The sequence below is a fragment of the Python bivittatus genome, unplaced genomic scaffold, assembly GCF_059951505.1.
Source record: "Python bivittatus isolate LINGU-HERP-01145 unplaced genomic scaffold, Pbiv_v1 ctg000480_np1212, whole genome shotgun sequence".
Classification (NCBI taxonomy): domain Eukaryota; kingdom Metazoa; phylum Chordata; class Lepidosauria; order Squamata; family Pythonidae; genus Python; species Python bivittatus.
In genome coordinates this window covers 32,804,128-32,831,650 of record NW_028277075.1, presented here as the reverse complement: position 1 = coordinate 32,831,650, position 27,523 = coordinate 32,804,128, and the positions used below count along the sequence as shown (strand labels likewise).

At 40.5% G+C, this 27,523-nt stretch overlaps 1 protein-coding gene across 4 annotated transcripts in view; it reads right to left on the bottom strand.

The window, feature by feature from the left end:
* LRP4 (LDL receptor related protein 4) overlaps nt 1–16,333 on the bottom strand; it is a 107,688-nt gene extending 91,355 nt beyond the window's left edge. For 2 of the 4 annotated variants that reach the window (XM_088145697.1, XM_088145698.1), the window contains exon 1: nt 15,930–16,330. In XM_088145697.1, the coding sequence (XP_088001823.1) occupies nt 15,930–16,029 (100 nt within the window). In that variant the 5' untranslated portion in view covers nt 16,030–16,330. Of the gene's footprint in view, nt 1–14,336; nt 14,760–15,929 lie in introns of those variants that run through there. The other 2 variants (XM_088145701.1, XM_088145700.1) reach the window with 2 other exon arrangements.
* Between the last annotated feature and the right edge of the window lie 11,190 nt (nt 16,334–27,523).

Sequence of the window (27,523 nt, the reverse complement as noted above, 5' to 3'; positions counted from 1 at the left end):
CTCATTAAATCAGCTATGTCTTTCTTCAGGCTCACTTGAAAACCAGAAAAATAAAGCAATAAATCTGCAAGCATGCTTCCAGATCATTTTCAAAGCATATACAGTCTTAAAGCATACCATCTCAAATTGTGTAGGAAGTCATTTATATATGTAGCAAGGACAACATTAATTCTTGCACAATGTACATTTCTTCACATTTGAGAACTCACTAACTGTTCCAATCCTTTATGTTTTGCTTTGGAAGGTTTTGCTGTGGGTTTGTTTTTCTCCATTTTGAGCTATGATGCCTTTCCCCCTCTCCATGTATATTTTTCTCTGAGGTTAAACACAATTGCCTACAGGTAGAAAACTGGTGGAAAAAGAATATTTAAATGTGGTTTTATATTTTTTGCAAAATGTAGATGAGTATGTATCCAGAATTAAATACATATCAATTTGAAATAGCAATTCCCCTGCCCTGCCCCATTGATTAAAATAGGCAGGTGTAACATTTTATGTTATTAACCATTTTAAATACCTGGAAAATACAATGCAAAGTTACTGCAGACATACAGTGATGTTCAACTACAACTAGTGCAGTAATTCTTTTCTTGCACAATGAATTTGCCATTACTTTCTCTCTTCAAGTACACTGCAACCCCTTGTGATTTCTCTTTTTGCCTATTTCTCCAGCTGAATGTTTCCAGATTTCACCCCCCAATTAAAATTCCATTACAAAAACTAAAATATCTCCACCCCCCTTCCCCTCAATATCTGCCACACGTCCCCCATCAAGACTTCAGTATGCCCGTCTTATACATGCCATTCAAACTACAGATGTTCAGTCTTCCTCTTGAGGCTTAGCACCATGGAGTGCTCATACTACCTAGTCTGACTCCTGGCTTTAATGGTGGTCTCCTCCTCCTCCTCCTCCCCCCATTCATGCAGACACACCCTCTTCTATGGCAGTTTCTATCTTTGAACTTTTCTCCATTATTTCCCAAATATATCACTTCTATGCCAATCCTTTCTTAGCTTGGATTATTGAGCGTGTGTATACATACATGCACACAAATACACATACAATTTGAAGATAGAAGCATCTGAATAGGTAACACCCCCAAACTGATAGAACGCCCACTCTGTGCTATACATCAAGATGAACTTGTAGAAAGAGTGCTGCTTTCAAGTAATTTTAGACATTTTGTGCATATCACATGTAAACAAAATATCTCCTATACGGATTTATCTACACCAACAAGAACAAAGTTCCCATGACCTCAAACACACACCAAGCAGACCTCCACAAGGAACTGGCCAAGACCAATTTAACTTTGAAGAGGAGAACTCAGAAAGAGGCAACGACTTAAAAGAAACAGAACAATTTGGCAGACCAATGGGCAAAAGTAGATTTCCTGCCAAAGGCATTTTGCCCTTTCAAGTGGAGTGGGGGAGAGCACAGGCATAAGAAGAAGTGTGGAAGATAGATGGGTCTTTCAGTAATTAAGCGTCTATTCTCCCCCTACCCCCTAATGCACACACACTTTTACTCCCTATCTAGCCTATCCCATGAAAAGAACAGAAAGTTGAAGAAGGTACTATTTTGGTCTTTCTTGGAAAAGCAAGGAAAAATATACTTCTGGTGCTAAACTGACAGCACTTTGCCTCATTGTTGGAGAGGAGATTTTTCTCCCAGAGTTTTTTTGCAGCCAGCTTTGGATCTGCTCTGTTCACACCGATCCCGCAGCATAAAGATAAAGGGTTCAAGGCAATGCTCAGTCCAAGGCGGAATCAGAACCTTCATGAGCCTAACCCGTAGTCCTGCTCCACTAATCTCTCTTCCAACTCACAAGTGATCACAAGTCTGAAAAGGTCCTATCAAACATTTTACAGGAAATGTTACATGTGGTATTTTGATGGCTGCTTAGAGAATTTAGAGAATTTCTGAACAGGAAAAAATAATACAGCTTGTTCTAATGGCTTTAAGAGATGCCCAAAGGCACCGTAGAGCTTTGCTTCTCTATAAATCAAAACTGCAGAAATCCAGAAAATTGACTTAAACAATTGAATGCCAGGAAACAGAAATTGGGCTCTGTTCAACTGCTGCTCTTGGTTACATTCAGCTTCAGGCTGTTTGGAAAACAGCAAACATGCCACATTAGCAGCACAAATTTAACGGGATGAAACAGAGGTAACAGAGGTCATACAGGAGTGGCAATAAAGAAAGGAAGAAAAGGACTGGCTGCTTCACTGATGCCTCAATGTTAATGGGAAATGCAGTTAAAAAAAATACTGCAGAAATGCAGTGGTAGTATAACTAGAAAGAAGCTCTCAACAAGTACAAGAAAAGCATTTAAAAATTTTACCTTACCTGATAAAAAGGTGGTGTTTAAAATTAGTAGATGGGTTTTGACTGTAGCCCCATTCCTGATCACTAGGGACGGTGGAAAACTTCCCTTGGCTTGAAAGTTATTATGAACCAATCTCATTCTCACTTCTTAAGAAAGCATGCAAACCAAAATGCAATTTTCTGATGTACTTCCCTGATTAAAAATGTGTACATGAATTGTCATGCATTTAACCAAAATTTGCGAAGCACTGTCTAAATTAGGACAGCTAATTTTTATTTCTGCTTTAATGCAAGTTGCAGAAAGTAAAACAGATTGATCATTGAGATGGACAAATCTTTGGGGGATATGCATCAAAGGGTATTCAATAAGGTTGAATTATCCAGAAAGGCTAACTACAACAATGCACCACTGATACCAAAGGTGATTTCACAAAACCATTTATAGTATCTTGAAGCTCTCACACACACTGCTGGTGTATACATATGAAAGACAGAAATGTAATTTTGAATGTGGTTCTACCATTAGATTTTAAAAATTGATTTCAGCTGTGTTAGAAAGAAGAAAGATTTCCACAAGTTAAGTCTGATACCTGATCATTTCATGTCCATGTAATTTTCTCTGCAGCAATATGAAAGTGGCCTACCACGTCCTTCTTCCAATGTTTTTTATTGGGCAAGACTGACTAAATGCTACCACCCAGCTGGGTGCAGCCATATTAGAGAGCACATTTCCAGTCATATTTCAAGTTTCCTATGCTAGGGAACAACTAAACTCTGTCTGAAGACATCTTTAATCTCCATCACCTCACTATTTTTTCCCACGATGCTGTACACATTTGGATATGACCATTCTACATATTCAACTTTGCTCTGTGTATGGAAGTACCTCTTTGGTCAATATTATTAGCTACAGTTCCCTCCAGTCTCACATAAAACCAACAAGGCTGATCATCCTTGCCAATTTCATCACCATGTGCCTTTCAAGTAGGTGCTTCTGGGTGAGGTATTTCAATCAACTTGCCTTATTATTATTATTATTATGGTTGGTCACACAGACAGATGTTTACACTGGATTTGGCATTTTTATCCACCTATCAAGTCCTTCCCAAGGATTTGGGATAAGCAGATGTTGTTATGGTTATTATTATTATTGGGTTCTAGTGACATTTTCCTTTTAGAAACCTCCCAGTTTTTTTACGCCTTTTCGTGTCTTTTTCATACCAGGAAAAATATGTGCGGAGAAAAAGCAGAATAGCTTCACAATACCTTTTGATTTCAAGTGCTAATGGTTCTTTCTGGAAGGACCCACTTTTTCTTTCCAAATAATATATCTTATGGTCTTCAATTATTAATTTTAAAAGAAACCTAAGGCTTTTCCTTGGCTACATCAGTTTCAACTGGACATGCAGGAAAGATTTGCATGAATGGAAGAACAGATCACTACCAGCTGCATTGTGATGGCATCATACAGAAGTCGGACTATTAGGACAGTATGAATTAGCATCCAGAATGGGCAAGCTATGAAAGAACCTAGCTAGAAAGACATGTAAAGAGGAAAACCATAACTTCTGAGTGCAACAACAAAGTGGGGAAAGATGCATGAGAGATCATTAAGCCTCCTAAAAACTGATGTTTGATTAAATGAAGCTACAAAAGAATTGCCAATCATTCAAAAAATAGCAATATCTGGCATTGTTCATTACAACTTTAAACCAATGGCTATCTATGTAAATTATTTTGTAATGGGGAGTTCAATTTCAAGCCACATAACAAAACTTTGCTGTCATAACATCATTCACAGAACAATGGGTTTTATGCATTTACTTAATGACAAAATTCCTATAGATCCTAACTGCTCATGACTCAGGATGGTTCACAAAGAAAATAAACCACCAATAAACATAAAACTTATGCAAACAACTCAGGGTCGTGGTATACTCAAAGCCAGTCAAAATAGAATGGTTGCCATAGCTTTGCAAAATGCCAAACTACCTCCTTTAGTCAACAGTTGAATCACTGCATTTTGGACCAGCTGCAGATTCTGAGTTGGCTTCAAGGGCCATCCCATGTAAAATGTACTGCAGAGTCTAACTGAAAGGTGATGAAGGTGGGAGTTAGTATTCCAAGGACATTCCAATTAGAAAATGCCCACAACTGGCACAAGAACCAAAGTTGGGCAAAAGCCCTCCTGGCCAAGGTTTCTACCTGCTGCTCAAACAGTAGTTGCAAGTCCAGGAGGACTCCCAAGTCACTGATATACTTGTTAAGAGTGAGTGCAACTCTATCCAGAGTCAACTTAGGAATCAAGATCAAGCCATATTGTTTGCCAACAAACAGCAACTCCACCTTTAAGGATTTTACTTGAGTTCGTTTGACCCATCCAGCTACTCATAGCCTCCAGACACTGGAGCATTCCTAGCCCTGCCTGTGATGGTGATATATAGTTACACATCACCAATCTCCTGACAATATCTAATTCCAAACCAATAGATGATCTCTTCTAGCAGTTTCATGTAGACACAGATAATCCTCACTTAACAACCGTTTGTTTAGTGACTGTTCGAAGTTATAACGGCGCTAAAAAAGTGACTTACGATTGGTGCCCGAAGTTACAATTGCAGCACCCCCATGGTCATGTGATTGCAATCCGGGTGCTTGGCAATCAGCTCACACTTACTACGGTTGCAGCATCCTGGGGTCACATGATCACCATTGGCGACCTTCCCAACTGGCTCCCAGCAAGAAAAATCAATGGGGAATTGTGTGATTCACTTAACAACCACTTGATTTGTTTAAAGACCACGTGATTCACTTAACTGCCACCAAAAGGCTGTAAAATTGGGCCCTGTCACATGATTCACTTAATGACTACATCACTTAGCAACCTAAATTCTGGTCCCAATTGTGGTCGCTAAGTGAGGACTACTTGTATTAAAGAGAATGTGGGAGAGAACTGAGCCCTGGGGCACCCCATATTGAAGGAGCCAATTGCCAACTGCTCTTTCCACCACTCTCTGACTAATACTGCAGAATGGTGCCTCTTACTCCCAACCCTAACAAGCGATTCATCAGGATATCATGGTTGATAATATCAAATGCTTCTGAAAGGTCAAACAAGACCAGGAACAGTACATTCCTATAGGATTCTCTGTATCTGGAGATTCATCGCCTTTTTCAAAGTATTCTCCCAAATGAAAGATTGGAGATTAAATAGAAGTTGTCCAATATGACTGGATCAAGAGACATCTTCTTAAACTGAGTCATCTAAAAATATGTGAGGTGAATTGAGGCAAGTCCATTGCAAACTAGAAAACCAATACAACTTATCCTTTCTGTATGTGCTGAATTCACAAATATTACAATCCAACAGAACAAAACTCATTCATTTCAAAGCAATTGGCTGGAGTTAATATTGCTATATTTTTCATATGCATTTCACCCATCAAAGAATGATCCACAGTTCACCACATTCTGAAACCCCAATATACAAAATGGACTGTTACCATGATATAGCAAATTGTATAAAAGCACTGAAAAAAATATGATACGCACATTCAAACAAACAGGCAAACAGAAAGTACCACATTGCCTTCTATATTACTAAACATCAGTCTAAAGAAGCGGGGGGGAGGGAATGATTAAATTAATATCCACTTGGTCTTTGGGAAATATAGAGAACGAAATCTCTTTGAAGGCCAATGCCCAATGTAAAAACCATGTCAATGAGCCAAAGATACCACAAACCCGTTGTTAAAAGCTAAACCTTTAGGCATGTTAACTTCATGGACAACAGCTGCAATTAAAGTTCTTTGTCAGGATCTATATAAAATGCAGATAGAAGCAATTAAATACAGTATACCAATTAATGCAGCCTGAGCATGCTCAGGACAAGACACCTGAGGAGAAGCCAGAAGACCTTAAAGGTCTTTTAGAGTATCTTCTAAAAAAAAGAGCATCTTCTAAAGAAAAAAAAAAAGCATATTCCAGAAACTAATATTTTTCTTCTAAAAAAACAAACTCTGTTTTGTATATCATTTCTTTGGAGTGACAGAAACTTCTTCCTCACCTGGAGCATAGTAATTACCTGTTTTAGCACTGGCAACTAACTGTGTAGCCATAATATAGGTAGTCCCCAGTTTAAGAACGAGTTCCATTCCCAAGGTCTGCCCTTCAGTCAAATGTGTATGTAAGCTGGAACAGTATTATTGTATAATACTGTATAAGTAGTACAGTATTATGTATTTAACTCGAATCATTCTGTGTTTAACTCAAATTTTGCTACAGTTGACCCCATTCTTAACTATGGGTCATCTCCAACTCGGGCATTCTTAACCCAGGGACTACCTGTACAAACAATAAAAAGAGGAGTTTCTTAACTACAGCTACTTGTTCCCCATGCAATTCTGTTTAACATTGTAAGCGACTTAATTTCTCTCCTAGAGGAAATTCCTAAATGGTTGAGAAGCGTAAGTGTGAATTTACCCCTACCTTTTCTCCACTGAAGTAAAACAAAATATTAATCAACCTTTTAAGACACCTCAGTGTCTGAGCCCAGGATACTGGAAATGTTATTCTTTATGAATACTAACTGTATGTTAGGCACTTTGACAATCCCAATAAAACATACATTTTGCAAATGTGCTTGTCAAACTTCTAGCGCTTGTTTGGACTTGAAGCAATGTGAAAATTATATTTTTAAAAAATGACCAGGCAGAAAAAACAAACAGGCTACCTAAAATACTACTTCCAAACCTCAAAAAAGGCATCACCTTTGTATAGTAACAGCCAGTCAAGTTTCTCTGTATGAAACTTTTTTGCACAAAAGAATTTAAAAATTGCCATGATAATGAGTATAGAACAAGGATATGGGGTCTCAGAGATGTATGCATTAGTAAAATCTATTTTAATACATTTTGAAAACATAATGTGTCAAATTACAATTCCAAAATTTTAGCTCTGCCATATAATTTCCATTATGTTCATTTTCTTACAGGTTATATTTAAAAAAAAGAAAAAGAAAAAAGCAGTTACCAGATTATATCTCGCTCCTGTGTCAGTTAAGGACAACCTTTTCCAATTCAATACTCCTAATCCCATTTCAATACCCATAATATATTAAAACAAATACATTTAGCTTCTCCAATTATCTTTGCCTCTCTAGCAATGGAATGCATGTTAAGAACAGCAAAAACAAGTCCTGGTCTTATTGTCTGGGGATGATGGGAATCTGACACATCTAGGGAACAGGTTTACCAAGGTTACAGCTGATGGGATTTTTTTTTCTCCTAAACAAGATATCCCAAATTAACTGCACTGTATGACTGCAACACTGGTAAGCCCTTCAGTGTATACTGTATACAATGGTTCAGATTTTGTAAACTGTTCTCATCTTTTCCATATCTATCAGCAGAGATGCATTAAACATAACCTTTCAAATAATCTGCATAAATTAGAATTTTAATCCCTATATGCCTAGCACAGCAGTGTCCACAGGCTCTTGCACCTTTGGACAGAATGACCACAGCAGCATTGTGGCAGTGTGTTGCAAGTTCTGCCCCTTTGGGCATGCATGTAGTAGCACAATGCTGATAAGAAAAGGAGCAGGGCACGCGCTGTAATGCTGCTTTCATCCGTCTGCATTTAGCTGAACTGGCTGATGATTCTGAGAGTTGGTAACAGCACGTTTGAAAGGTTCCAAATTACGGAACTGTAGGTCAATATTTCTGCCCCTTTTTTTACAACTGCAAACCAAGGTAGCACAAACTATAATAGCTACTGGGCGGTTAAACAGCACTATTATAGCAGTATGCAACTTACTGAAGAAAGAAAATAACCACCAGCATTAAAGTATTGGAGCTAATTAAATCTACTACTTAAAGGTGCTTGGCTTTGACCCTGTATTTACTAACTCTGCTTGTTGCTGGTTCTCCCTAGACACCAAACAGTCTTCCAATACAAAGAAACACCTTCTCACCTTTTTATAAATGTTGCATTAGTCATAAGTATTGCAGCTGTCTGTGAGTGGTGCTTATGGGCCACAAAAGCAGGACAGATATTGAAACATTTCAAATTAATGGTACAGGAAAAATATTAAAATGTTTTTTGGGATTTGCCTTTTAAAGCCGTAACTGAAGTCAAACTGACCTAAAGACCTCCTTCTAGACTGAGTCTAAAAATGCTTTAAAGTTTGCAAGGGTTTGCTTCTCTGAAGTGCTCCTTTACACAGCACTAATGAACTATGTTATCCAGTTCCTAGACACAGTTCGTTTTCCATTACTTATAACAATACAAGAGGTGAAATTTCTAAATATATTTCAGAATATTCACCCCAAACCCACACAAACTATTGAATAGCTTCAATTCCTGAAGTAGCATAAGTAGAAATAACCCTGTAGGGAAACAAATGGGCAATCAGAGACCCAGATTTAAAAAAAAAAAACCAAAACCTTTCTTAGGCTATGTAATTGGCAGCAAAACAACAGATGTGTTCACACAATATGCTAAACTCTAATTTCCACCCAGCTTCAGTACTAAAACATCATTACTGCTACGGGATATGAAGACAGCCTTCAAGCATGTGCAGAACAAATTTTCCCTAAATAGCCAAAGCATCTTAACATAGTAGATCATATTTATTGGCTCTGGAAGGTCCCATAATCACTGTCATTAAAATAATTTTAGATAATATGGCTTGGAAGACTTATCTTTATGATCTGGGTGAACATTGGCAAAAGAATAAACTGCTGGATTAGGTGGACTCGGTACATATTTAGGATTCATGAGCGAAGGGGTGCCATGTAGATTTATTCCTTTGGATGTTTTTGTATTTCAGCAAATCTCTGAGTTCAGTTGGAAACACAAATATGTCCCTCCTGTTTTTTAGTGGTCTCATTTTGACCTCAACCCTACTGGCATTCACTATCCAAGTTGAAGATTAATGAGAATGTTATACAATAGATCAGTGTTTTTCAAACTGGGCAACTTTAAGATGTGTGGACTTCAACTTCCAGAATTCCCCAACTAGCATTCTGCCTGGGGAATTCTGGGAGTTGAAGTCCACACATCTCAAAGTTGTCCACTTTAAAAAACGCTGCAATAGATCAAAATATCTACATTAAACTGAAACCTATACTATATATGTGCATGGGACTATTAAACAGAACTTAATCTGTGGCTATGTAGAGAGGATCACTCTCTATTCATTGTTAGAGCCTGGTTTCAGGAAAGAAAGCAGATTTAAAACCCAATGGTGGCTGCAGGGACATAGACAGAGTGTGTCAAAATCAGCAAGACCAACATTGGGAGCAACATTGTGAACCAAAGTCCATCCCTTCTGTGTTTGTGTGTGATGTTAATGCATGTACAAAAGAGGTAGGGTTCAGATTGCAATGTTATGTCCGCCATTTTACACCTTTTGAACCCTCCTGCAGGAGCCACTAGATGGCCGTTCAGTTCCAAATGCATCTCTCTGCTTTCTTCCGCATGTATGAATGACTGCTAACTCCTATGAGAAGTAAAATGCTGTAGACACATTGCATCAAGGTCAAGTGCATGGCCATGCTAATTTGAGACCAGAAACTCATGCATGCTATAATTGACCAATTAAATCAGTCAAGTTCACAACTCATGTTAATCCATATTGTATGTTTGTATGTTTAATTTTGGCTGAATGTGTTATATGAAACTAGCCAATCATGGTTGCTTTAACAAATCACTGTTAAGCAAAACATCGCATGAACCATAAAATTAGAGGCAAATGTTTAAAATTCAACTCTTCTATCTAGATGCCCAGTTCATAAAATCATAGTCTAGTCCTCATTTGTAAGTAAATCTCATCACTTCAGGGTAACTTAGCCCCAAATAAGCATGCTCAGTATCACACAGAGTAGGCTCAGTCAAAAAAAAAAACAAGATGGCAGATTGATTTTTTGATCCCCACCCCACAGATGGCACAATATAATACAACAAAGAGTTGTGTTCACAGCTGAGTTCACAAAGAGGCATCAATTCTCACATATCATGGCCTCTGCAGAGGACTCATCCTCAGAGAATGCAGGGATTTAAGATTGATAGAGGCCAAGAGCCAGATCCCAGCATGATAAACACATGGGATGGAACTCAAGTCTGGAATGTAGTACCGGAAGGTTATAATATGTTCAAAAGAAAGAATCCCAATGGAAGGGGAGGGGCGGTCTCATTATACACGATGAATGGTTATCCCTGTAAGGAAATTCATGATACCAAGGATAAAAACTCTGTTAAAAGCATCTGGGTGTATATTAAGGGGAAAACAAACAATAAAGAGGTTGTTGTGGGTGTGTACTACAGACTACCCAACAAGCAGAAGATACAGATGAAATCTTCACAAATTATATGACTGAAATGTCCAGGAAACACACCACTGTAGTAATGGGGGATTTCAACTATTCCAATATCAACTGTGAATCAAACTTCATATCATGTGGGAAATCCAACAGGTTCTTGATGTGCCTTGCAGACAACTTCATTGTCCAAAAGGTGAATGAAGGAACTAGGAGATCAGCTATATGCTATTTAATACTTACTAACAGGGTAGCTAGTTACTAACAGATTGAGGAAGTGGAAGTTGTATGAACTTTGGGAGAGAGTGACCATGCGATCCTAGAATTCACCATGCTGCAGGCAGAGAGAACTGAAGGTAGCCAGATTAGCGTTCTAGAGTTCAAGAGAGTTGACTTCAACAGAAAAAGTAGGAAGTACTGTATGGATGGAAATTCTGAAGGGAAAAATAGTTCAGTAGGGTTGAAAAATTATAAACAGTGAGATAACAGATAATTAAAGAGAAGGAAAAATGGGAGAAGCTGACGAGACCAGAGTGGCTGCACAAAGAACTCTCTGATAAACTAAGAAACAAAAAAGGACAAATCTAAAACATTGGAAAGAGGGGCACATTACAAAAGCAGGTTATCAAGAAATAGCCCAAATCTGTAAGGATGGGATCAGAAACACTAAAGTTCAGAATGAGCTGGGGCTTGCAATGAGTGCCAAAAATAATCATGTACAAAACAAAAGAGAAAAATCAAGAAAGTAGTCAGTCCGCTGCTTAGAGAAGATGGCAAGACAGTGATGGATAACAGGGAGAAGGAATGAACCACTTAATTCCTATTTTGCATCTGTCTTTTTGTGAAAAGAAAAAGTGGTCCAACCTGTCAAAAGGTGCGGGGGGGGGGCAGAAGAGAAATACAGATCAAAATAGGCAAGGTAGTGTGAAAGAACTAGCTGCTTTGAATAAATTCAAGTTGCTGAGACCAGATGGATAACATCCCAGGGTGATAACTGACTATAATCTTTGAGAACTCCTGGAGTACAATAGAATTGCCAGAATATTGGAGAACAGTAAAAAGTGGACCCATGAAACTACAGATCAATCAGCTTGAAGTCAATACTTGGGAAAATCCTAGAAAAGACAAGCAGTGGGTTTGCAAGCACTTAGAAAGACACAAGATCATTACTAGAAGCCAACATGGGCTTGTTAAAAATGCCAGACTTTTTTTATTGACACAGTGGCTGGTTTAGTTAGACCAAAGAAATGCTGTGAATGTAGTGTACCTAGACCTCAGTAAGGCATCTGATAAAGTGGATCATAGTCTCTTTCTTGATAAAATGGAACAATGTGGGGAGATACTCCCGCTACCAGATGGATTTGCAGGTGGTCCTTAATGAAGCTCTGTCCACATGGAGAGACCTATGCAGTAGGATACCTCAGGATTTTGTCCTAAGCCCAGTGCTGTTCAAAGTTTTCATAAATTACTTAGATGAAGGGATAGAAGGGGTGCTCAGCAAATTGCAGACAACACAAAATTAGGGAAGGGGGATTCTAGTGCCTCAAAATACAGGCACGGGGGTCAAAAAGACTTCAACATTGGGCCCTATATGACAAAATGCAGTTTAATGGTAAGAAATATTAGGATTCTGCACTTAGGTAGGAAAAATCAAATGCACAGGTACAAGGTAGGTGGTTCCTGGCTCAGCAATTGTACCTCTGAGAAGGATCTGGGTATCCTGGCAGGCCGCAGATTAAACATGAGCCAACGGTGTCCTGCAGCTGCCAAAAGAGCCAATGCAATCTTAGGCTGCATCAACAGAGGCATAATGTCAGGATCATGGTAACTGATTGGGTTAGGGTTAGGGTTAGGGTTAGGGTTAGTCAAACAGCACCTGGAACAGTGTCAAGTTTTTGATGGCCACAATGTAAGAAGGATGCTGTGGAACTGGAAAAAATGCAAAGAGCAATGGTGAGGGGCTTAGAGGCTAAATCTTACGAAGGATGGTTAAAAGAACTGGATATAAGGAAGGCTAAGGGAAGACATGGTAGTAGTCTAATACTTGAAAGCTGCCACAAAGAACAGGGCATGGGTTTATTCTCTGTGGTACCCAAGGATAGGACAAGAACCAACAGATGGAAGCTTTACAGAGATCCAAACTCAAAAAAAAAAAAAAAAAAAAAGGAGTAATTCCCTGACTGTGAGAGCTATTAAGCAGCGTAACAGCCTGACTCCTGAAATTATGGGTGCTCCATCACTGGAGGGTTTCAAACAATGGTTGGATAGGCTGGGATGGGATTGCCTGAGGATTCTTGTCCTGGGCAAGACATGGAACTAGAAGACCTCCAAGGTCCCTCCCAACAATATGATTTTAACTGGCTCGTGCTACCCCATTACCTAGATCTCAATTGGCACCCCTCTTCCTGCTTGCAAGGGACAGAAACTGTAGGCCAGAAGCCAGGCAGCATAAAGATGCAGAAGAGCCAGACTGCAAGGAAAGGCTCCTTGGGGCTATTGGTCTGCCTCATTCCTTAAGACTAAAGGACCCAGACTCAGTTCTTGCTCTTCCACTGAATTTTCTTGTACATGGATTCTTCTGGTCCCTTCGTCAACGATCTGACTGTTGACAGATGGTGTATCTTCTTTAATCGTGACTGGCTGTTGCTTGGCTAGGAAAAGTGAGCAAATCCTCTCAACTTGCTAAGCATGGTGCTCCTCCTCTGGGGGAGCAGTACATGAGGTATGCATGCATTCTGAATATATTCTAAACTTAAGCCTCAATCTCAGTCTTTCTTCTTGGGGGGCAGATTCAAGAAAATAATGTTGGAATAGGGCCTGAGTCACAAAGGTTGCTTGTCTTGAGTTGACTTGGCATACAGTGCCTCTAGCAGACATCAACATGCTGCCACTTACAAGCAAGAATGACAAATGACCTGTACTTTACAGCAAGCATACCTAGATGGGTCATTAACTGCCAGGACACATTAAGTAAAAGCACCTGGTGTAAGAGCCAAAATAAAATCCTACCCAGTCTCTTAGCTTGAGAATAATCCAGCCTTTAATTTTTTCTTCCAGATTCAGTTTTGCTAATATTGAAACTCCTTGTGGAGATTTTTGAAAAGTCATGGCGCAAAATTTGGTGTTTGAACCAATATTTCCAAACTATTAATCTTCCTAGGGTAGGCTGGTATGTGTGCGCACACAGGCAGCGTTCTGATAAGAAAGGAACTGTTCAATCTAAACACATTTTCCTGATGCCCTAGGGCCAATCCACGAGAATGATGGGAGCCCAGACTTCTAAAGCAGAAACTTCCTACAACTTTAAATCAGCATCTGGAAAGACAGGTGGATGAAATTACATGGAAGCCGTCAAAAGAAACCTTAGAGGAAAAGACAGTTGTACTATTCTTCAGAGAATCCTTTGTAGAAAATTGTCAACTTATTCTTAATTAGCAGATTTTGTCCCTCCCACCAGTATTAATTAATCCTCTCTTTTAGCAGCAAGCACAAGCAACATGTTAAGCACCAATCTATAAACCACTGTTTTTTCCCCTATATCTAATTGTTAAACACAACCTTGCAAAAAAATCAGAGCAGCTGAGTTGACATCTAGGCATTTTCAACAGTATACCCTCTTTTAGAAAACATGCACCAAAACCTTAAAAAAGGAGAGGGAGCCAAATTCCACCAAATTAAAGCTGTACCTTTAAGGAGTTCATCTAGTAGGAAAAGCAGCTGCATTCCTGTTGAGAAAGGCTGCTGTCCTAACATGCAGCAAAGGCTAGAAATAACCTGCACGCATACAACCTTCCAGCACCAAATCGAACAATACAACAGTTTCTCACTCTTTCGCAGAATAAAAAGACACAAAAGGAAGGAAGGAAGGAAGGAAGGAAGGAAGGAAGGAAGGAAGGAAGGAAGGAAGGAAGGAAGGAAGGAAGGAAGGAAGGAAGGAAGGAAGGAAGGAAGGAAATAAATTAGATCAATTTCAGAAAAGGAGGAGGGTGCCCAGGCATCAAAGGATAAAGCTGCCTTTTAGGGGAGGAAAAATCGTTTCAAGGCACATGAAGGAAGCAGAGAGCCCCTTTGCTGTGGCTTTGTCGGAATCCGGCTTGGTTGTAAGAGGAGAGCTTTGAAGGCTGCGATAGGAAAGTTGATCAATGGCCTGAGCAGATCCGGCACGCATGCCTTAGGAACGAAACGGAGCGCACCCCCATCAGGAACGAGGCGTATGCGTGGCGGGTGGGACAAAGACAATGCCAAGTAGGGAAGAAAAGCAGCAGCAGGTACTTAATGCCGGGATGCCCTGCGCGCTGGCGCCAGAAACATTCAACGACCGCTTGCAAATTAGTAACGCCGACGCCGCTCCACCCCTCCCGCACGTGAGAAGGCTTAATTTTTACCAAAGTTCATCAAGGCTTTACCCCCTGCGCCTCTTTTTCCACAAGAGGAGAGCAAAGTTTTCGGAAGGCAGCGGGAGGGGGGAGAGACACAATTCAGTCCTGAAGCCGGTGAAGTCACTGACTTGCTGCGTTCGAAATGAGCATCTGAGCATATGCAAAAGTGCTGAAACTTCACCCTCTTTGGCCAGCGCGCAATTCTCCTCAAATGGAGCCCTTCACCTCTCCATTGGCTTTACATACAAACTCCGAGGCAAGGGTGGAAACTGAAAGAGGCTAGGACAAATCTACCTGGCGATCACCGGGCACCAAGTAGGGTGACTAGTCCTCAGCGGGATCGCTCAGAATGAAACCTTAGTGGCAGCGGGTACCGTAAGCGCGCACAGGATTGCAGCCGAGGCTGGGTTGGCAAAACGTGCCCTACTAAAATGAGGTTGGCTTGTCTGTGGGCCGGGGGCTTGCCAAGCCACCCAGCAACGGAGTACAACATTTCGCGTCTGGTACGAATACATCCGAGAGCCGGAGCAGCTCAGCTCGGATCGAGGCAGCTACAGGCGTCCGAAGCCTTAGGGGGTGGGTGGCAGGCACCGCACGTTGCGGGAGACTGATCAGACCCGAGATTTCACCCGAGAACTGGCCGGCAGAATCCGAAGCGAAGCGAGAGCAGAGGGTGCCCCTGAGCATCTCTCTTCGGCCAGCCCTGACCGACTCCAGCGGCGCAACAGTACAACGTCCAACGCCAGTCCCGGCACCCTCCACCGCCTGCGCCCGCGGGGTGAAAGGAGATTGCCCCGGGCGGCCCCATCCCCCGTTCCCCAAGGCACACGCGCGCCTGCAGCCTATGCGGCGCCCGGCGGTTGGGAGCGCGGGAAAGGGGTGCCCCTCGGAGGCGCCTACCTCGCACGTAGAAAGGGGCTTCTAAATGCAGAAGCAGCAGCAGCGGCGGCAGCAGCAACAACGGCGGCGACCGGAGACAGACGCCCCCGAGCCGCCTCATGGTGGCGAGCGGCCCTTGCCCTAGCGAGACTTTTCCCTCCTTTACAGCCTCAAGAAGAAAGTTGAGTTCTGCGGGTGGGGTGGCAGCGAGGCGGCGGCGGCGCCTGCCGCTCGCCCTTCTCTCCGCGCTGCCAGGCGACCTCGCTCCGGCCGCCACCAGGCGCCAGGACTGGTCCGAGGCTCGCGGCGCGTCGGGGCTGTTCTCGGCTCCAGCCGCAGCGGCGGCTTCGCTCCGCCGCTCCGCCAACGTCTCTCCGCGCTGCAGAAGCGACGGCGAGATCGGGGCTCACTCCGGCTGCCCGCCCCCGGCCCTGCCCTCGGAGGAGGAGTCCCGCCGGGGCAACCTCCGCCCTCGCTTCTCGCCCAGAGCGGCAGTTGCTGCTACAGAGCTTGGCGCGCTTCCCAACGTTTTCCAGGCAAACCGTGGTAGGCACCCAAGCAACGGCGCCTCGCCTTCCTGCCCTCAGCAAGATTCTTCTCCTTCCCCAGCCGCCTACCTCGCCAGGCCGGATGATCGCACCTGCGCCACTCGCAAAGACAGAGCCATTTGGCAGAAGGGCTGCTCGCTTTCAGCACCTCCGCTCTCCCGGTAAACTCCAAGGCAGGGGCGAGTGACTTCGGGCGCACTACCGCGTATACAGGCATCCCCAAGTTACAGCCCCCGCAAACGACTAGCTGAAATTAAGCTCCTTCACTTCGCTGCTCCATTTGCTTTTTCTCCTGTCTTGAGGACGGGGACCCAAAACAGAATGGGGCCAATTTCATTCATTCATTTAATATACCCGAAATCTAACAAATCCTCAACTGAGTAAAGTATGCCATATAACAGGATTAAAACATCTCCAATAGGACTGAAAACGAATTGTAACGATATAAAATTCCCGAGGAAGACAAGAAAAACAACAACAAAAATAAGAAATGGCACAAGGCTTAAGAGAATGCCCTCTTAAGTTCAGTTTTCAGCATTTCCCTGAAAACCAGCTGGGAAACATTGGCCATGAGCTTCCTGCTTAACTGTGGTTTCTTTCACTTTTAACTTTTGGAAGCTAGGAATGATTTACCTTGACCAGGATCCTTTTCCACTTGACCTAACCACAGCCCTAACCTGCAGCCCTGGCAACCTTTTTTTCTGCCAGGTCCTCATGATGCTGTCTTCATTTCATCCTTAGCCTACCCCTGAGGCAACTTCAACTCATTCTTAACTGTTCCAGAGTTTTCCACTTAAAGCAGGCAGCAAGTCTTTTACTAGCGGTACATTCTGAAGCACTTCACCAACTGTATTGTCGAAGTGCACTGTGCACAGAGAGAACTGCTCCTGTCTGTGCTCCTGCACTCTGAAGATGCCGGTCATAGGTGCTGGCGAAACGTTAGGAAACAAAACTTCAAGAACACAGCCACACAGCCCGGAAGACCCACACCAGCCACTTCACCAACTATCTGGTGACCTCTAGAGGGTGAGATCAGGCCAGCACCTATTGGCTGCCTGAGGGTGTTGTAGCCATCCCCCCTCCAGAGCAATTACAGGTAGTCCTCGGGTTACGACCACTCACTCAGTCACTGTTCAAAGTTATGATGGTACTGAACAAGGGGAACTTACGACCGGTCCTCGAAGTTGCAGCCATCGCAGTGTCCCTGTGGTCATGTGATTGCAATTTGGGCACTTGGCAACTGGCTCACAATTATGATGGTTGCAGCATCCTACGCTCACATGATTGCCATTTATGACCTTCCCTACTGGCTTCCCACAAGCAAAGTCAATGGGGAGGCCTACAAGAGATTGCAAACCGCTCCTGCTTCCACCACCTTTTCTCCCAAGGAGCATGGGAATCTCGTACTCCACAGCACCCACCCACCCACACGCCATAGCACCTGCCCGCAGCACCTGCCTGCCCGCTCACTGGCCTGCTTGCATGGGATGCAGTTTAAGCACTTCTTCCCACGTCACAGTCATATGAAGCCCTCGCTTAATGACCTGCACAGTCCTCGCAACAGGGACTGCTGGGATTGCCATTGCTAGGCGATGCAGTCATGTGACATCACACTTTATGACCATGTCACTTAGCAACAGAAATTCTGGTCCCAATTGCCTTCCTAAGCCGAGCACTACCTGTATGCTTTGAGGGGAGAGGGTCTGGACCTTTTAGTCAGGCAGTTCCTCCCCTGTACCTGCTCAGTTTGAAGATCTAGATCAGTCTGAAGAGCAGCTCCCCAGTGAAGGCAGTGAGGGGGGAAGGCTGGAATTGGCTACAAGGAGTGGCTCTGTTTGCTAGTTCACAGTGCCACTCTTTCTGCACCTGTAAAAGCTATAGTTGGGTTCCCCTTGAACACACTTGTGCAAAACACTTGTGTAAAAACAGAGCACATTTTGACAGAAAGTTAAACCAGCCAGTCTAGCCATCTTGCCAAAGCCATTTTTCTTCCTTTCATAGCTATAGCCCAGCCCCAGCCCATGTTAAGAAGAATGGCTGGCGGATATTTTCCTGCTAGCTGGAAATATTGGATGAGTAGAGAAAGCAACAAAGCTGAGGACATTTACTTTCCTGTCCTTAACATGCCCTGCACATTGTAAATAAAGATAGTTCCATTTGCTGGCATCGTGTCTGTGTAGGATGAGGATCACTGATGGGGGCAGCAAATTTTCTGCTGGGATCATTTTCTGCCAGCTCCAGGACTGGTGGTAGCAGTAATGACAACTTCGTTTAGCTCTGCATTACACAAAGCACTTCTGTTAGGGAACAGCACACATCCTTATATCAGCCATGTTCTACCACCCACTCTGATCTACTTTGTGTTTTCTGAATTCTGTTCCTGAGGCTTGGGAAGAAGGGAACAAGAGATAGGAGGAATGAGCCAACACAGAGAAGCCCCATTTTACATGGAGTCCTATATTACAAGGTCTTTGCAGGGCACGTATTCCTTGACTAATCTCTTGACCTATCCCCCCTTTTATCTAGGATCTGCAGTGTAGAATATGACTACAACTTTCCTTACAGATAACCATTAAGTATTTATTTTAAGTGATGGAGCAACCATTCTTGCATTAGGATGTTTCTCTGAATATTTAGCTGAAATCGGCTTCCCTGTAATTTTCACCAATCTGGCTCTAATCCTGCTCACTGGAGCCACAACAAAATAATTTTGCTCCATCTTCCATGTAACAGACATTCAGATTTTTAGAAATTCTATTCTTCCATATATATATAGCTTTTTCATCTCTTCCTCATAAGACACTGTTTCTCTGGTCCAGTTACCCTCCTGGTTATCCGGTTCAGGACATATACCTGTCTGTCAACATTCTTTTTAAATAATATAGTGCCTTGTTTTAGATACAGCTTAATAACGCAGCAGAACTATTACTTTTCATGATTTGGACTCTATGCTTCTATTTAAAGCAGACGAAGACTACTTGTACTGTTTTTAGCAGCCACATCATTGCGATGGATTCCTTTTCATTGTGTGTGAGCAAGGGCCCTTTTTAAAGCAGGTAAACATTACTGCATGTAACTCAGCAGCCCAATTATTTTTTTTTCTAAATGGGGAGAGGGAAAGAGAGAGAGAGAGAGAGAGAGTAAATAATGCTGTATCTCCCTGCCCTTAATAGACCATGTATAAAAGTCAGAGATCAAAGTTGTATTCTCAGAATAATTGAACACATGTGACATAGTTCAAAAGATCTGCATGTCGCAGAACAGGAGGTAGAATATCAGGAGAAAATCCCAAAGGAGTGTGTGAAGGGTAGATATTTATAAGCCGTTCTTACTTTCTGTCATTTTCTGTGCCAGCTAATTCTTGGGAACCTTTTCAGCAAACCAGGGTATCTCTTCAATTGCTTTCTCTATTGCTAAGCTACTTCACCTTAAGGTAACCATGATTTGACACTTAAATAAAGAACCAGCTGGATTTGTATGATGGAGATCAGCATAGCTGAAGCAACAGGGCTAAGTTGTACTAGATACTCTACTGCAGCTGCATAATCAGAGCAGGCTATATATTGGGAGATACCAAATGCAGAAAAATCTAGCAAGGGCATCTAGAAACGTATAGTTAAAACAGAAGAGGGAAATATAAAAATGACATGTGCTTTTTCTGCATCTCATTGCACATTTATCTGAATGTTTAATAAGCATACACAGACAATACTGTTTAAATTACTATGCACTCATAAGGATGTAGAAGAAGGAGAGCTGTTTTACTCCATGTTGGCAAAATATCCAAAGGAATCTGGTAGCACCTTCTTTGACTAACAAATTTTATTTAAAGTCATAAGCTTTTGTGAGCTACAGCTTCTTTGCATTTTCTGATTTTTTATTTTATTTTTTTGCCATAAGGATATGCTGACCATAAATATTATGTAAGTATATATTGCACTTTTGTTTGTAATGTTAAGGAGGAAAAGAAATAATATAGGCATCCTAGCTTTAAATTATAAATCCAAAAATATTCTTTCCTAAGAAAATAAAATCCACAGACATCATATATAGCTAACATACAGTATATGCATGCCAAAATAGCATAATGACTAGGCAGTCTGACATATGCAAATAATCTTTGCATACAATAAATCTATGACATATATTATAGTCTCTAACAACCTATCCAGGATCCAAAAGAATAGAATTACTTTCTATTTTAGATATCATAATTTTGAATCTAAAGGTGATCTTTGTTGCTTAAGGATTTACTTTTTAAATATGCCAGCTATATTTTAGAATAAATTTTAGAATAAAGCAGTATAAAATACAGTTCAAAAAAATTAACTTATTTACAAATCAGTTAGAGGAATTGATTGTTAGAGGAATAACATCTTGAATAAAAGAAAAGTCCATAAACAAACCAGCATGTTGTAAAACATGATATGCAGACGTTTCCCGATGTACTCAGTATGGGAGAAATCACAGAATTCTTTTTTTACATGTCAGACATTCTATTAGAGAAGTTTCCTATACTGTACTACGCAAGTTGGCAAAAGAAAATTCAGTTTTTTTCCCCAAACACCACAGCTGCTCTTAGCCACAGAAAATAGTTTCTTAGTATTTAATTTTCAATTCCACTTCATTAATTTCTGCTGCTTCTCATTGCTGGACAATCTCTATCTATTTATCTATGCAGATATAATACCTATTTATTTATTTATTTATTTATTTCATAATTTATATATTCAGGACAACTCCAGGAGTATGTAAACAATTACCTTCTTGACATCCTGAAGCATTTTTATAGTTTTATTTAAATGTTTCAGTCACCATTATTACTAGCTCCAAGAACTGCAATGATACTGCCATAACCTTTGCCTCTATTGCAAGAGAAGGCAGGTTATAGGCCAGATGTGCCTCTATGTCTCCCTCCAAAACTCAGTGGCAAAGAGCCCAGTATTAGTGATGTAATTTGTGCCCATGGAGTGTGTACATGTTAGGGAACTGGTTTGCCTTCCTTAATTTAGGTTTTCAAGTAACTATGTGGGTTTGAAGATATAGAGATATTGAAGAATATAAAGATGTTTGTCCACAGTAGAAGTTCACTAAGAGTCAAAATGCAAAGAATATTTTAGGAGCTTGAGGCTCTCTTAGAAGTGATCTAAACAGCAGAACCTAATTCTGCCTCACCCTGTAAGAAACCCAGCAGATACTCCTCAAATTAGCCCCTTGTTGTTTAGTGGGTTGTCTTCATTATAAAGTTTAATGGATGACTGTGGGCCAGTCAGTATGACCTTCCTCAGAATTGCTATAAATATAATGGGAAGAGAGACTCTGAGCTGCTGTGATTACCTTGGAGAAAGAGCGGATAGCAAACCAATTAATAAATAGATGCATCAGGATAAACTTCAGGATTGAGAATGCCAAGCTTATTTTGTCATGCAGAAGTTGTGAATTATTATTTGCTAAAGGAGGCTTCTGCTCTATGTTTCTTTATTCATACACGCATGCGCATACATATATAAAATCAATAAATTATCAATCTGTTGAAAATACTTAACAGGAATTAACACAGGTTCCTCTTGAAGGATATAAAAAAAGCTATGGATAAAATAATATTCAATGACATTCTTATCTATAAACTCATGGGAATCTTTATATCAATATTAATCTGAATTATAAAATTTGAAATATTTAAATAAACAAATGAAGGTATAGGAATGTAGGAGTAATTGTTCCAAGATACTGATGCAAATTCATATAATAAGCAATTCCCTTATTCCAGGTAAATGAGTAGCTTGATTACTAACCAGTTGTATAATCTACAAATTTAGGTAAAGAATCTTAATTATTATCAGTTAGACCCAAAGTATCATCTGCATGTGATAACAATTTATGGTCCAGCCACTTTTAAACCCAAAATATAATTTGATTGCCTAATAAAACAGTCAGTGATTCCAAAACCAAGTTAAATATAGTAGGAGATAAAGGATATCCTTGATGAATTCCATGAAATCTTCATGGGTGAAGAATAACTTTAGCTGAGGGATTAAGATTCCACATTCTCATCCAATTAACAAAACCAGAAAGGAATCCATTTTTATAAAACATGTTCTGAAAATGTAATGTGCACTGTTTCAGCATACGAGAAAGTCACCACTATAATTCAAGTTGCTCGGATTTTATTTCATAAATATCTATTAACAATCTAATATATCTGAAGCTTGTCCCTGTTTATTAATCCAGATTGTGCAGGGTGAATTATCAAATTGCTGTCAAAATTTTAGCAACTACATTTAGGAAATAAGTTGGGCAATAGTTTGTGCATGCCTCTGAGTCTTAACCTGGTTCAATCTTGCAGCAATATAAGCCTCATAAAATAAAGATGGAGAGACTCCATGAGCAAAAGCATAAACTTCCAGCAATACAGGAGGAAAAACCTCATATGTGTCTTATATCTTTCTGTGGGTAAGCCATCTGGAACAGGAGTTTTCCCTCTTTTCACAGATCTAATATAATTTTTTCTACTCAATCAAATTTATCTATCTATCTATCTATCTATCTATCTATCTATCTATCTATCTATCTATCTATCATCTAAAGAATCTATTTGGCAAAAAGATGTTTGTGTGATATTTACTAGGAGATCCCAGGCTGATTCTAGCAGCAAAATTAATTATAGCCTGCTTATTGCCAGAGCAATTGCCAACTCTGAACTTTCTTAAGAATAAGATTGCCATCAGCAGAGATGCTAGCATTTTTATAATCCATAAGGATTCTCTCTCTCACACAAAATACTGATGTTCACACTAAAAACAGTCATAAATACAGGTATCTTATGTCACCTTGAAGACTTCCAGTTTTATTCCAGTTATGGAGTCGATCTCAAATAATCAAATAAACTCAACTGGCAAATTTACCTAAATATAATAGGGAACACACACACACACACACAGGTACAATGAGGTTAAAAAGGCCTGAAATCTAGAAGCAATTTGCTTATGAAATTTCTAAGCAAATATATGCAAGATAAGAACATGCAGCCATCTCTGTGATTATACCTTTTTATTATGCCGTCCAAGTTTCAGTTCCTGATATCCTTTAATTAAGGAGTTCACTTTGCTTTTTGTTAAGTATGGGGATTTTAAGGTCAGCAGAAGAATCTGCAGGAAGGTTTAAATGTTCCCTAACTTTTTTTGGGAGGGGGATGTGTAGTTTGCCATCTTTATCTCAACTGTGCAGAAGCTCCTCTGTGTATCCGGTTGTCAGCTCAGAAATGCTTTGGTAGAAGATGAGGATGAGGATATGTTATTACCCTGAGCCTGCTCTAAAGCAGTGCCAACACTTTGGATAGTACTATGTCAACGAGCCCTCGGCTTCTTCACTCCTCTTGCAAATTCTGATTGGCTTGTTTAAGTAATTTGCAAATGTATTCAGAAACCAAAAAAGCAAGTTTTGCAGAATGTGGGTACAGGGAACAGTATTTCCAGTTATATAACCTGTTTTAACACCACAGCAAAGTTATGGACCATATCATAAGTTCACCTGAGAGTGAGCTTCACTGAGCTTATTTCTGAATGAACATGCATAGACTATAATTGTAAAACTTATTTTGAAATCAGTGGGACCATTTCATGCATTTTGTGTTGATGATTCAGAAGTAATACACCCTTTAGCTCTTTGAAGGAAACCAGCAGTGTCAGCACACTACAGACAGCATGCCAAGCGTCTGGCTTTCCCTATCAGCTGACTGAATCACTTCGCACCTCTCACATTCCTCAACTTTAGCTCCTGATTTGTTTTGTAAAGCTGACTGCTTCTTATCTATAGCTCCATGGAACTTTGGGAAAATAACATCAAGAACTCCTTCCACTTTCCAGAAGGCTTCTGACATATAAGCCAAGCATGACTTGCTAAATACAAAGATTTTTTTAAAATTATAATGTAATGATTAATTTAGCCAGAAGTAAGCCTTCTTGGCTGATTTTCACACTCTGTGCTAATTAAGAATGTGATTTGTTTGCTTTTGGTTTAGAGTGTTGTGTAAAACAACCAGTTGTTCTACGGACTAGTTTGTTTGTCTGGAGTCAGAGGTGAGCAGTGATACAGCCAACTTTGCTGATGATATCAATCTGATCAGCAGAATCAAAAAGCGATGGCAAAGAGTTCTGAAAGGCTCTTCCCCATACTGGGTAAAATGGGCTTTGAAATGGTAAATGCAATTCAATGTGAGCAAGTGCAGAATTATGCACATTGGCAGAAAAGAAATTATATGTTACATTTGCACTAATGGGATTAGAGATAGCAATAATAGATGGAAAGGGATCTTGGATTCACAGTCAGCAGGCTCAATCAAAATGTCGACCAAGCATGTGGATACTGTACAAAAGGCGAGTTTCATCCATAAGCTGTTCCTCACAGCTCTGTGGCACTCTATGGAGAGATGCATCTGTAGGAGCCAGGTGTCCAGTCTCTCCAGCAGCCCAAGCCAAAATGGCAATAGCAGCTGAAAGGGAGAGGGCATTCCCATAACCACCTAATGCAGCTATTAGAAGCTGGGCAGATCCCAGCCTCTGACTGTAGGGCATTATAAATAAGGTGTTCTGCATTTTTGGTCCATGGCAAAAATCATGTTGGAGGAAGAAGGAAAATGTTACTTTAAAACTGGAACAGTTTTCTGATGTCATCTCTGGGTGGGCTGGGGATGAATTGAAAGCAATACGAAGAGGATATAAGTTTTTCCTCATCTATGACAGTTAATAAATATGCATTGAGGGCAAGGCTGACTGATGATCATTTGCAAGCAACACTGAGGTTGGTTTCATCTAGGCTATAAGAACAAATATTGGTGTTCTGGATCCTGGCTTGTTCAAAGAATAAAAAGGATAGGTAGCAAAAGAACTTAGAATAAGAGCTATCTACCACAATTATCTGGAACTATGATCCGTGCTCTTCCTACTATTGCCCTGGATTTGACCAGAAAATTTGGGACTCAGTTCTGTGTAAAGATTACTGATTTATTTATGAAGGAAAAGGCCAAATTCTATGTCAAAAAGGATCAGCTGAGGTCATCTGGATTGATATGGGTGCATATGAAAGTAGGAATTAATAAACTGGTGGTGGGTTCCTTGTTATGCTCCATTATCTGTGAATGATAACAAGGGCTGAGTCTGGAGAAAAACTGCAAAATTCTAAATGAATATGATTTGGGGGCAAAGTTATTTGGTTAAGCAACACAAGTAGATGGGTGAAAACAAGTGGAGAGAATTCAGAAAAAGTGATTAAGCCATTCAGTGATAAAAAATGAATAAGAGAGGTGATTGTTTCATGAGAGCTTAGGAAAAGATCTATTAGTTTTGAATATGTGGTTCAAATATAAGTCATACGGTAAAGAAAAAAATATAAATCTAAAAGCTTTGATGACTGATTATAATGAAAGCCTGAGATAATTAGTGAAGAATACAAGGGTTATAAGAGTTTCTAAATGTGAGACAGAGCATTTTTTGGCAGGTTGTAATGGATTTGGGAAAAATGAACATGGAAGAAAAAAAATTAAAGAAATTAAAGTAGAATGACTGCAGGATGATAAAGTATGAATCCTGTATAGAAAAGTATTTGAAGGTACACTAATTTCCCAACCAAATGAGTGGAAAGCAGACATAAAGAAAGAGAACGTGAAGCTATTTAGAACAGAGTGAAAAGAATTACAGAATACCACAGAAGTATGAGGAGTTACACTAATGGGAAGAATGGAAAAAGATGCTTGATAGAAAAATGAAGCAAAAGAAGCTGTGGTTGAGAAAAAAGAGGCAACGATTGTGTAGAGGAATTTAGTTCTGGCTGGAAATGGGGCACATGAAACAATTGGTTAAGCCCAGGAAAGTTGGAAGTGTGAGAAAAAGATTCAAACCAGTCTCCCCTTTAAAAAAGGGCAATGAATGTTTTTGACAGGTTTTCAAGACTATTACTATACCCTATAACAATTAGGTAATATGCCTGGAATCCCTGCAGGGTCTGTTTCCTGACCTGTCCAACCGCAAAGGGCTGACAGATTGCTGCCAAAAATGAGAATGAGAAAATGATATGCTGTTATTATATATATGGAGAAAAAGAGAGTTGCAAAGAATATAGTAATCAAATAGATCAAGGACTGGTTAGGATTAAAAAAGGGAAAGAAAATGCAAAGCAATGTTGATGGAAATAAAAACATGTTTTGGGAATGGGTGAAAAGGACTAAAGAAGGAGTCTCCAGCAGAGTGCATGGAATTAAAAATAAAAGTGATTAAATGGTTGGTGATGAAACTTAATGAGGGAATTCTGGAAAGAAGATTTTAGAGATCTGTATGGGAATGGTGGTGATAGGTTGTAGGGAAGGGGAAGAAATCTCATCCCCCAAAAGATTCAGACACAAAAGTGTTAAGGGAAAACTTGAACCTGACCTGTCAGTCTGGATAGAGACCATCAGACCACAGAAAAATCAAACTTGGAAGAACTAATCTGGAGCAGGAAATTTCCCCTTTCAAATGGGTTTTGTCAGAATCCTCGCAATCAAGTTAACCATCTTACTTGTCAGCTTGTTTGCTTGCTTTGGTTCTGCCATTAGGAGACATGGGGGGTGGTGCTGGAAGGATCTGGAAGGATGGATGAACGAAATGACTGTTAGAGGCAGATGGCTGTTATTGAAGACTGAGGAATGCTCAAAGTCGTACCAATGAGTGAGTGTGAGAAGACCGGGAGGTTAGGAGGGTGCAAGAGGGAAAGAGAAAAAAGGTAAAAGCAACTTTTGGTGTGCGCGGGCTCAGTCTTAGCAATGCTTTGGAACTTGTTCTCAATAAATGAACTTTCTTTTGAACCATTACTGGTTGCAAGGAGAGTTACTGAAGTTGGGAGTTGGGAGTGGCAGATCATTACAGGTTTAAAAAGAGGACCAGGAAAGTCTCTTTTGCTTCTGCTCTTTTGACCTTCATCCCAAGAGGAGAGGGTATCTCTTATCTATGTGGCTCCTGACAAGTAAGAAAGAAGAGTACTGGAAAACCAAAGAAATCAGCTATTTAGGGAAATTTGGAGCTAGATACAATTAGA